At 17.3% G+C, this 13,293-nt stretch overlaps 4 protein-coding genes across 4 annotated transcripts in view; 3 read left to right on the top strand and 1 right to left on the bottom strand.

Moving 5' to 3' along the window:
• Window positions 1–1,508, top strand: part of PF3D7_0813400 (conserved protein, unknown function) — a gene marked incomplete at both ends in the record, with an annotated part of 3,603 nt that extends 2,095 nt beyond the window's left edge. The window contains 4 exons of the mRNA XM_002808798.1: window positions 874–967; window positions 1,100–1,127; window positions 1,253–1,367; window positions 1,463–1,508. Coding sequence (XP_002808844.1) covers window positions 874–967; window positions 1,100–1,127; window positions 1,253–1,367; window positions 1,463–1,508 — 283 coding nt within the window. The remainder of the gene's footprint in view (window positions 1–873; window positions 968–1,099; window positions 1,128–1,252; window positions 1,368–1,462) is intronic.
• An 862-nt stretch (window positions 1,509–2,370) lies between these two features.
• On the bottom strand, window positions 2,371–3,923 carry PF3D7_0813300 (conserved protein, unknown function; the record flags this gene model as incomplete). The annotated part of the gene is made up of 2 exons (XM_002808797.1): window positions 2,371–3,308; window positions 3,914–3,923. The coding sequence occupies 2 exons, from the start codon at window positions 3,921–3,923 to the stop codon at window positions 2,371–2,373; spliced, it is 948 nt and encodes a 315-aa protein (XP_002808843.1).
• Window positions 3,924–7,196: 3,273 nt separating this feature from the next.
• On the top strand, window positions 7,197–8,584 carry PF3D7_0813200 (CS domain protein, putative; the record flags this gene model as incomplete). The annotated part of the gene is made up of 4 exons (XM_001349358.1): window positions 7,197–7,641; window positions 7,779–7,940; window positions 8,064–8,304; window positions 8,491–8,584. The coding sequence occupies 4 exons, from the start codon at window positions 7,197–7,199 to the stop codon at window positions 8,582–8,584; spliced, it is 942 nt and encodes a 313-aa protein (XP_001349394.1).
• A 2,112-nt stretch (window positions 8,585–10,696) lies between these two features.
• PF3D7_0813100 (conserved Plasmodium protein, unknown function) lies at window positions 10,697–12,685 on the top strand (the record flags this gene model as incomplete). Its single annotated transcript, XM_001349359.1, has 1 exon — window positions 10,697–12,685. The coding sequence occupies one exon, from the start codon at window positions 10,697–10,699 to the stop codon at window positions 12,683–12,685; it is 1,989 nt and encodes a 662-aa protein (XP_001349395.1).
• Between the last annotated feature and the right edge of the window lie 608 nt (window positions 12,686–13,293).

The raw sequence follows: 13,293 nt of genomic DNA, 5'->3' as shown, positions 1-13,293 counted from the left end.
TACCGAAAATAAAAGGAAAATATATTAGTAACAAAATATGTTTGTTTTATTAAAATATGTTACATATATATATATATATATATATATATATATATATATATGTTGATATCTAATTTGTATTCTTTTTTTTTAATACGAATGTTTATATGTAATTTTTTTGATATTGTTCTATCCTTATTATTATTTTTGTTAAATTACTATAATTATTATGGATATTTTTAAAAATATATGTAATATTTTTTATTATGTATATATTTAATTTATCAGAGTTTTATGAAATAATTTGTGTAATGTTCGATATACATGTACGTTTTTTTTTTTTTTTTTTTTTTTTTTTTTTTCTAATATGTAGATATAAATGTTTATATACATTTTACCCTATATGTCATTTTTTATAAGTAAAACTTCATTATATGTATAATTTATATATATAATGTAATATATATGTGTATACATTATCACAACAATATGTGTTATAGTATATGACATTTGTTTATGTATATATGTTTATATATATATATATGTATATATATATATATATATATATTTACATATATATATGTTTGTGGGAAAAAAAAGAAAAAAAAAAAAAAAAAAAGTAAATAAAATAATAAACTGATTTTTAATATTTTAGAATAATTTAGAATATTCTATTATGAAAATTCTTATATCCACATAATATATTACATTTGCATTTATAAATAGTTATAATAATATATTTTAATTTTTGAATATATATTTAAAATTATAAAAATAAAATAAAATAGAAAGAAAAGAGAAGAAAAAAATAAAATGTAAACACTCATCATATTTTAATGTCTTAATATTTATTTATTATTTTTTTTTTTTTTTAAATATTTCTTTTTGTTATAGAATTTACCAAGGACATAATATAAATATGAAAACAAATAATGATATATATAATACTGAAAATATGGACAAGAATTATGATAATTATAATATGAAGGTATAAATAGATAAATAAATAAATATATATATATATATATATATATATATATAGATCATTCTTATTTAGATGTATAATATGTAATAAACTCTTAGTAACTTTTTACATATTTATTATTTTCTTTTTTCGTAGGATAACTGTAAATCGGATAATGATAACAGTAATTAATAAATTTTATATAATTCCTTAAATATATATAAATATAAAGAATAAAAAACAAATATTATACTATATAAATATATATATATATATATATATATATATATATGTCTTTTTTTTTTCAAGATATGAACAATACCAATATGTATAGTGACGACTATGAATTTGAGCAAACAGAATATAATTCAATAAATGCAATAAATAATCATATTAACAATTCGGAAGATCCTGATTATTACTTGTAAGAAAAAGATAAAAATATTATAATACATGACATATTATATATGTATATATATATATATATATTTTTTTTTTTTTTTTTTTTCTTCTTTGAAGCTTAAAACAGAGGTCAAGGGAAGCACATCAATATGGAACATATTAAAAAATTATATAAATAATTGTAATGCAGATGTGTTTTATAATTTTTTAAACGTTTTTTTTTATATATTTAATTAAAAATATTTATATACATTTCAGTGGCAATTTATTTAGAGTAACTGTTTTTTTTTACTTTTTTTTTTTTTTTTTTTATCTCTTTACCTTATACCTTACAACTCAAAAAAGTATTAAACGTAGTTTTTTTTTTTCTTTTTTTTTTTTTTTTAATTAAATTCTAAATCCATATTTGTATGAAATATGTTTAAAGACATGTAATTAAAAAAATAATATTTTTTATTATTTATTTCAATATTTATAATATATATTATTCTTAAGTATATATTAACATATTTTTTAATTATTTTATTATTTATTATTATTTTCTGTTGTTATAAAAATATATTATTTACAATAATAATTCTTTTTAATTATTATCATATAGAGTGGTGTGGAATAAATAATTTATTAAAACAGATACTTTTTTCAAATAAAAAATGTGGAAGAATTATATGCATTAATATATAGAAAAAAAAAAAAAAAAAAATTAAATGAGAACTATCTATAATAATGTGATGAAAAATAATATAAATAAAATTAGGTGTACTTTAATTAAAGAAAATATAAACAACCAATTCATTGATTATCAACAATACATAATATAGATATAATAAATAAATAAATAAATATATATATATATATATATATATTTATATAATAATGAATTATATGTAAAATATGTACATACATATTGTTTAGTTATATATATATATATATTTAAACATATATATCATTACAACCCTCTTCATTATATATATATATATATATATATATATATAATAATATTTACTTTCAAATGTCCACTATATTTATTTTAATGATACAATTTGTCCTTCAGTATCAAATTTGAAAACATTTGAATGTTTTTTAATAAAGAAACCTAATTTCATTTTAAGTCCTTCTGGTTTTTTAACTTTACCTAATTCTGTTAATTTACTTTTTCCATTTTTTTTCAAGAAGGCTACTAAATCTTTTTCAAATTGACCTTCATCATCAATTTTAGATTTTTTTAATGGACCGTCACTTTTGTTATCTAAAGATCTTTTATTTTTTTTTTTATCTCCTCCTTTCTTTTTATTTTCAACATCTTCTCCTTCTTCATCTTCCTCTTCTTCTTCTTCTTCATCTTCTTCGTCATCTTCATCTTCTCCTTCTTCATCCTCATCTTCTTCATCTTCTTCTTCTTCATCATCATCATCTTCGTCATCTTCTTCATCATCTTCATCTTCTTCGTCGTCATCTTCTTCTTCATCTTCATCATCTTCATCATCTTCATCATCGTCATCTTCGTCATTTCTTCCTACGTTTGTTTCATCATCTTCGTTGTTTTCTAAGTTTTTTTTTCTTTTGGATATACCATTGGAAAGAGAATTTTTTAAGGTATTTTTCTTTGTAAGCATTCTTACTTCGTCGTTATCGAACTCATCTTCAAATTCATCTTCATCTTCGTCTAAATTATCTTGACCAAAGGACACTTCATAGTAACCTACGATATGGACTTCATTTGAACTTCCACTAGTTTTTATTTTTACATCATTATCTAACATCAAAAATATATCTAATGGAGTATCTTCACATACATTTTTTTGTAAGCAACATATGTTGTAGCATCCATTTCCGTCTTCTACTTGGACATATATCTTTCCTTCATGTTCAGGATTATTTAAACAGGCCCTTGATAAATGAATAACTGAATATCCATCTTTAACCTCAGGGACTACAGTTTCATCAGGCTTAACTACTTTGCCTAAAAAAAAAAAAATAATAATAAATATATATATATATATATATATATATATATATATATATAAACCATATATTATATAAATATATAATGTAGTATTTCTATAAAACACTTAACACACATAAGGATGTTACAAACAGTTACAAAGAAATGATCACATATATATATGTATAATATGAAATATACATATAAATTACAATATATATATATATATATATATATAAATACATATATTTTTTTATTTTTTTATTATATAATAATATATTATATATAATATATTATATAATTATAAGATATAAATTTGCATTTTCAAATATATACATAAATATACATTTTTTAAACATATTATATTTATATAATAAACATAATTTATATACATACCACACAATATCTACATTCATATAATTCATGTAACATATAGAATCAAAATAAAAAAATTTATAAAATCATACACTTTTAACCAACATCAAAATGTTGTAACTACAATATGGAACATTATACGTAAGTATATATATATATATATATATTTTATATAAAATATAAATTCGCTTTATATATATATTATATTTATTTGTATATTCATTTTATATGTGAAAATTATAACTTACCGTAAAACATTTTGTACAAATTTTAATGATTAATAAAAATATAAGGCTTAAAAATTAAAAGATATTTTTCTTTTTGTAAAGAATTTTAATTCAAATAAATTTACAGATATATAAGGAAACTTATATTTATAAAAATAATAATAATAAAATAAGTCTGATTTACTTTTTTTTTCTCTTTATAAAAAGATATATTATAATATAATATGTATAATTTATATTATATTTTCTATATGAAAAAAAAATTAATGTTTTTTTTTTTTTTTTTTTTTTATAATAAATATATTATACTTTTGAGGTTGTTATTTTTATTACATATAAATAAATAATATATATATATAAATATATAATATATATATTAATATATTTAAAATAATAAAATTATATTATATATAACAACATTTAAATAATCGTACAGGAAATAAACTTTAAATATATATTATATATATATATCCATGTATATGTACTTTCTGTTATTTATAGATGAGGAAAAAATAAATTTATATTGTAAACTTATTTATATTTTATTAAAAAAAGCTCTTTCTACTTTTGAAAATAAGGGTATTAATGTTTTTTTTAACAAAATACTATATATATGTAAAGTATACATATTTTTTTTTATATCAGAAATAATAGTGTTATTATAATATTAATGTTGATTTCTTTTTTTGAGGCACTAAGGCTTCTATGAAAAAAAATATAGGAAGGAAAAAAAAAAAAAAAAAAAAAAAAAAAAAAGAAAAAAGAAAAAAGAAAAAAGAAAAAAGAAAAAAGAAAAAAGAAACAATCGCATGCAATGTTAATGTACATATATATATATATGTAAATATTTTATATATAATATAAGATTTTATATGTATATTATATATGAAATGAGTGAATACTAAAAATATTAATTTATATTTATATATTATATATATATATATATATATATAATAAATATGTATATATATATTTAATATATATATATAAATTTATTTATATTTTAATAAATATTATGATTTTTTTTCTTCTTGTGATATATTAAAAAAGGAAAAAATATAATAAAAATCAAATTAATATAATATAAAATAAATATTTTATTTTTCTATATAGTAAATATTATTCTTTATATATACCGTCATAATATAAAAATTAACATTTAAAAAATATTTATATAATATATATATATAATAATATCTGATACTATATACAATAATATATGGGTTATACATTTCGTATATATAGTTCTTTATAATACAGTTTTTATATAAAGATTATTTTTTTTATCCTTTACAAAAAAAAAAAAAAAAAAAAAAAAAAAAAGCGTATTCAAATATAATTTCCGTCATTTATAAATATATATAAATATATACATCATATCAAGCAACAATTATCATCTCAGATTATAAAATAAATAATATATATATATATATATTACATATTTTAATTATTTTTCAAGGATAATTGGTTATATTTAAGAAAAGTATATACGAATCAGACAAGCATGTTTTGTAAATTTATACTGATATAATGATATGTATGTATATGACAGGATATTTAAAATAAATATATGTATATACATACAGCAAAATATGATGTACCTTTTCGTTTTTCTTTTCTTTTCTTTTCTTTTCTTTTCTTTTTTTTTTTTTTTTTTTTTTAATAGAGATTAAAAAGAAATACATATTACATACATATCTGTACATATATTAATGTACAATAATTCGAAATTAAAAATATAAAATATTTAATACACAGTTTAAAATGTATAATATATAATGTTATTAATATATACTACGAAGAATATAAATCCCATTCATTTATACATTTAATATTACAATAAACTCATTCCTTTTTTGCAGTGTATTTTATGAAAACATGATGCTTTTCAAAAATGCACAGAAATTTGTGTTAAATATTTAAAAAAATGTTATCCAACTTTGATACAAAAAAAAGGAGAAAAGAAAAAACTTTATTATAAATAGGTGAATATATATATATATATATATATATATTGATTTGTCCATTTATTATATAATATATTATATATATATATATATATATATTTTTTTTTTTTTTCTTCTTCTTTAAAATATCATTGTTCTAATAATTTGCTTTTTATCCATAAAAAAATATTAAAACTTTTCCAATATAACATTTTAAAAAAATATATTCAATATAAATAGCGATTTTGCTTTTCTTTTATATATATATATATATATATTAATTAAAAGAAAGTATATAATGCGCTATTTATTTTTTATTTCATTTTCATTGTCCTTTTTATTTATTTTATTTTATTTTATTTTATTTTATTTTATTTTTTTCCTTTTAATAATTCATTTATAAAGAGTCAAAAAAAAATCAAAAAAACAAATATTTAAAAAAAAATCGTACCGTTTGTTGTATATTTATGATACAAATATATAATATTATTTAACAAAATTTCCAACACCTAATTTAATATCATTTTTTCAAGACCCAATAAATAAAAAATTATAATTTAGGTAAAAATTAATTCATTCACTTTTCTCTTTTATTTCTTTTATTATTTTTTATTTTTTTTTTTTTTAATTATTATGTAAAAAGAATAAAATAAAACAGTAAAAGAAAAAGGGGAAATATATAAATAAATATAAAAATAATATAACTTAGAATTGTACATAAAAAAAAATATATATTTATATATATAATTTATTATTTCATATATTTTTTCTTAATTAAAAAAATATCACAAAAGTTTTTCAAATGAATGTGTAGAATATTTAATGTTAAATTAAAATAAATTTAAAATTTCATTAATATTTTTTTTTTTTTTTTTTTTTTTTTTTTTGTATGAATTATATGATATATTTAAACTATTATTTAGATTTGTGTGAGTTGTATTATATTATGAATATATCTTAATATTATTACATTGTTTCTGTTTATAACTTATTATTGTATTACTTTAGGTAATTTTTTAACCAATTTATAAATTATATAATTTTTTTTGTTTATCGAATAAAAAATTATGAAAAGTTTATAATAAGATAATATAGTTTACATATATAAAAGGTTTAAATAAATAAATAAATAAATAAATATATATATATATATATATATATATATATATATATGTCTTTTTTTTTTTAATTGTATTGTTTCTCATTCAAATTTAGGTATTTGGTTATAATCTTTTTCAAGGTCCACATTATTAAATAGATAATCTTATATTCTGTGTTTATAATAACTTATTTTTCTTTCAAATTAAAAAATTATACATTAGTATCCATTCATATACAAATATAAAATAAGAAATATTATGGAGAGAGAAAAACATGAAAATATGCTCATGGCTATTGCCCGGGATTTTAATTCAGTAGATGATTTAATAGAAACTTTCTTAACCTTTTTAGAAAATAAGACGGACTATTTTCATGTTATGCTTAATGATAAGGATGTAGAAACATTGTCGGAAAAATATGACGGAGCTATACTTAAAAATTTATTAAATAATAATAACTGTGGATTTAAAGCACATAGTAGAGAACAACTTTTAATTAAGTCATTTAGAAAACATCAAATAAATTATATAATGAGAAAACAACCATATATAATTGAAAATGAAGAAATAAAAAATAAATATTTAACTTCTTGTGATGAATTAAAAAAAATAAAATACATGCCAACAACAAAAGATATGAATAAGGAAAAACAAGAAAATTCAACTAAAGTAAATTCAGATGTACATTCATTAAATGTTACACGTACGAGAAAAAAAAAAAAAAAAAAAAAAAAAAAAAAAAAAAAAAAAATTTTTAATATTTTTTTATTCTTATGACATATTTTATATAAAACTTCAAACACTTATTTTTATACAAATTTTCATATATTTTTGTTATAGAGGAAAATCATATATCTATATGGAACGGTGGGAAAACGGACAAATATTACTGGAATCAGGCCCTAAAAGAAATAAATTTAGAAATGCCTTTTAATGAAGAAATTAAACCAAATGATGTGAATGTTCAAATAACCAATACAAATATTAAAATTTATCATTGTGGTATAAAAATTATTACCATCAAAGAAAAAACAAAAAAAAAAAAAAAAAATATATATATATATATATATTTTTAAAAATTCATAACCATTTTATTCTCTCTCTCTCTATATATTTTTTTTTTAGGTGTATTGAAATTAGAAGGAATGTTTTATGAAGAAGTTGATAAACAGGAATGTGTATGGAGTATAGAGGATAAAAAAAATATTATAATTTATTTAGAAAAAAAAAGAGAAAATTGGTGGCCATGTGTAATAAAAGGCGATACAGAAATAGATACCAAAAATATAGAATCAAAAAAGAATTTAACCGATTTTGATGAAAAAACGCAGGGGCAAATTAGGAAATTCCTACTTGAGCAAAGAATGTAATATATTTTGGCCTAAAAAATATAATATCTTCATATAATATATCCTTTTCATTAAGTATAGAGAGGGATATTAAATAAAGAATAATACAAAAAGAAAATATATATATATATATATGTATATATATATTTATTTATTTATATTCATTATATATATATTTATTTATTTTATTTTTTATTTTAAAGGAAAAACGAAGGCATTCCCACTCCAGAAGATTTAAGAAAACAAAATATCATAAACAACGTTTTAAGCAGCAAAGGAGAACCGTTTGGCAGATAAATATGTTTATATGTGATGTAATATATATATATATATATATATACTTATATTTTTTTATGTTTAATTTTATTTTATTTATAATATTTCAAAATTATATTGTAACTTTTGGATCATAAAAACCATATATTAATTGTTTACTTATATTTTCAATTAAATTGTATATGTTCATAGTATAAATTCATTCTTATTTTTTTTATTGAAAATATATGTATGTATATATATATATATATATATATATATAAGACCAATATCCTTTTGAACATTTATATAAATATATTTTACGCTAATATTATTGAAAAAATGACATAACATATGAAAGAAAACACATTATAAATGTCATATATCGTTGAAAAAATATTCATCTTCTTTTGTTGTATGCTATTATATTTTATAACCATTCAAATGTTCCTTTATACCATAATAATAATATACACATTTTTTCTTTTATTATATATTCCTATTTGTTTTATATGTTGACATAAAAAAAAAAAAAAAAAAAAAAAAAAAAAAAATCTTAAACTACCTCTTCGTAATGTAATATTTAAAAAAATGTAAATATATTGTTTTATATTATATAGTTTGTATAACTGCTTCTTATTATATTTTTTCTTAAACTTAGGTATGAAATGGGGAATAATAAATTAATAAGCTATATTTATATATATATATATATAATAATGAGATAAATTACATAAAAAATGTAATAGATTTTTGCTTTAATCATTTATTATTTCATTTTTTTTTTTTTGAACAATATAAAATAATTATTTGTCTATTTTTTTGTGGATGATGTGTCCACTTATATGGGTTTTAAAATAGTTTGTAAACGATATATTATAAAAATATATTAAACAAGCTATTTTGTTTGTTGCTTTCATTTTATATTACTTTAAATATTCCTAAATATTTATTTTTTCTTTATAATATCATTTATTTTTTTTGGAAAAATAATATGTGTGCGATTGTTAATATTTAATATATATATGTATATTAAGAAAAATAAGTCACATTTTATGATATATGATGATGTATTATATTTTTAATAATTTATGAAAAAAAAAAAAAAAAAAAAAATTCCATTAAATATATATATATATATATATATATATATATATATATATATAATTATGTATGTGGCATATTTATTTAATTTTATTTTTATTTATTTTTTTTTATATAAAAAATTTAATTGTTATATAAATCTGTATCGAATTTTTAATTTATTTTATGTGTTTACAAATAAATAATATATATGCATATGCATATTTTTAATTTTATTTTGTTGATTTTTATATCTTTGTGTGGATATAAAACAACGTGCACTTGGTTGATTTTAAAACATATTAAATATTACAACAATTTTATTCTTTTTATTTTTTATATGTTTATCATTTTAAATATATTTCATAAAAGTATATGTATTCACATTTTGGAATGAAAAAAAAAAAAAATATATATATATATATATAAATATATATGAATAACATATATTTATATTTATTAATCGAAAACGTTTCTTCATGCAATGTACAACTGCTATGAATTCACCCCGATTTTGTATTTGTTTTATAAGATCAAAATAATGTTACAAATTTTGTAAAACATATATATATTATATATATATGTATTTTTTTTTTTTTTTTTTTTGTATATTTTAAAGTATTCATGACTACACAATATTTACTTTTTATGGTAATATAACTTATTGTTTTTTTATTATATAATGTATTTTTTGTAAAATATGAACATATAAATATATGCATGTATTTATTTTAAAAATCTCTTTAGAGTTTAATAGAAAAAGACAATTTTTTTTTTCTTTTTTTCTTTTTTTCCGCTTGTAAATATATTTCCCTTCTTTTATGCATATGAAAATATTAACTTTAATTATTTAATAAAATTGTGAATGTAATTTAAGTGGAGTTTTTAAAAATATTAGATTATGATAAATATTAATATAATTTCCGTTTGTTTTTTGTATATAGAAAAATCAAATAAACAAAATAAATAATATATATATATATATATATATATATATATATATGTGCATGTATGTATGTATATATTATACCTGAATAGCTATAAATAATTTTTTTAATAATTTTTATAAAAATGTCCGGGAATGTAAAATATTATTACGATATAGTAACCAGCAAATTGTATTTTTTTGATATTCTGAGTGTTCAATGGAAAGAATATAATGAAGATACTTTTAACGATGGATATGCACAAGTTAATAACACATCCAAGTATAATGAGAAAGATAGTGTTGATAAATATTCATTCTACAACACAAGACATGTACAACATACAAATAAAAAGGGATATAAAGAAATAGTTCATAAAAAAAAAGATTCTAACAATCAATTGTATGAATTAACTAATAATGTTTCTAATAAAATTATGAGAAGTGGTAATAATCTTATAAAGAAATTAAAAGAATCATTTAATATTTCTGATCCATCAACTTCACAAAATGATACCTCAAATGTAAATGCACAAAGTGAGAAGGTAATTAAAGAAATGAGTGATCATATTTATCCTTCTCAAAATGATATAAGAAATTATAATAATGAAAATAAAGTGGAATATGATGACTCATTAAATAATTATTATGAGGAAGAAGAAGAAGAAGAGGAAAAAGATAATGAAGAAGAAATTATTAATCATAATAGTAATACGAAAGAAGAAGATGGAGAGTATCAAAATAATATTCATAATAATGATAATAATACTTATGATTATAATAATACAGCTAATAATTTATCAAATATTTATACAGATGAATATGAACAATACAATGAGAATGGTAATGAGAATGTATATAAAGAATCTGGAAATTATGAAATAAACGATAAAAATTATTATGATGAAAATATGAATTATTACGAAGAAGCTGAGAATTATGATACTGATTATAAAAACGATTATGAAGAAAATGGATATTATTATGAACAGGACATGAAAAATTATAATAAAGAAAATAATTATGAATATGACGAAACAAAAAAATATAATAATAATAATAATAATAATGATGACGATGATGATGATGATGATAATATCCATTCGAATAATAAAACAGAACAAACAGATTCTAAAGATACACAAAATACCAAACAAATTTTTTATAGCTATGAAAAACAACATAAAGAAAGTACTAATCCATATGATAAAATATATTTAAATGAAAAAAAAGAAGACACATATGAATATTCACCTGTTGTAGAAAAAAATGAAGAATATATAAAAGATAGAGAATATGGGGAAAATAAAAATAAGTTAAAAGAATATAATGATAGTACACTTCTTAAAAAATTAAATAAGGAAGAAATACAGAAGAAGAATTCGGCAAATTCACGTGATTCTAGCCCTAGTTCATGTGGTTCAAATAAATTAAGTGAACGTATAAATAGTCTAATAAATGAATCATATAGTATTCATTCACTTACACCTCAACATCGTAGTTATCTTACCAACAGTAGCTATTATTATCATAGTAATCATTATTATAGTAATAATTCTTTATCAAAAAGAGGTAGTTCCAATTTAATAGAAAATTTATTAAGTCATAGTGGGACAAAATCAGATAATTTTCAGTCTTTCAATGAAGCTGAAAATAATGATGGAAAAGATAATCATACAGAAGAAACAATAATGAATAAGAAAACTTCAAAAGTTAATTTTGAAAATATAAAAGATTCAAAAGAACAAACGTTTGATAAAAATAAAAAAGCATATAAAGAAAATGAAGAATCTAACATAAATCATGAAACTAATGATACATCTGAAATACCATTTGTACGTAGAGCAACCAGAACACTTACTTTTAAAAATCAAGGAGGGTTAACTGGATGCTTAAAAACGGTCCATAAGAAAAAACAAGAATTAATGTTATCATCACCAAATGGTGTTAGCGATATAGATATAAAAATTGCAAACCTTAAAAGAAGAGCAAGGGAATTAGCTCAAAGATATAAATCCAAAGAATATTCAAATCATGATCAAGAAAAAAATGAAAATATGAAAACAAAATTTGAAGATATAGTTTTACAAGCACAAAAGCAAAAAAGAGAAATACAGCAAATGCAAAATATATGATGTCATTAAAAAATTTAGCAAATAAAACAATATATATATATATATATAAATATATTCATTTATTTGTTTATTCCGTTTATATAATAATAATATATACAGAATATACAATAACTTCAGAAAAAAGAACAAAAAAAAAAAAAAAAAAAAAAAAAAAAAAAAAGGTAGCAATTATGTGTATACTAAGAACACACAAGTTACTTGGTGTTCATACTAAATATAAAATATATACAATTAATTTTTTTTTTGTTTTATTAAATATTTTTTATTTACTTAAAATAATATAGAAAAATACATATAATATATATAAATATAATAGGAAGAAAAAGCATAAATATATAAACATTAATACATATATTTTATATATTTACATTTTGGAAGTTATATTTTTCATATATATATACAAATATATAGATTTTTTCTTCTTAATTATTAAATAATTTTTCTTTTCTTCTTTTTATCATAAAAAATAAATAGATACTTTTCAAAAATTATATTTTTTTTTATAATGGTTGTAAAGAAATAATTTTTTTCATTCATATAATATAATATATATAATTCTTTTTCTTGTATTATATATAGAATAATAAATAATAATTTTATTCATATTT

Source organism: Plasmodium falciparum, assembly GCF_000002765.6.
Source record: "Plasmodium falciparum 3D7 genome assembly, chromosome: 8".
NCBI lineage: Eukaryota > Apicomplexa > Aconoidasida > Haemosporida > Plasmodiidae > Plasmodium > Plasmodium falciparum.
Note: the sequence above shows the minus strand (reverse complement) of the source record. Positions and strands in the feature narration are given on the sequence as shown.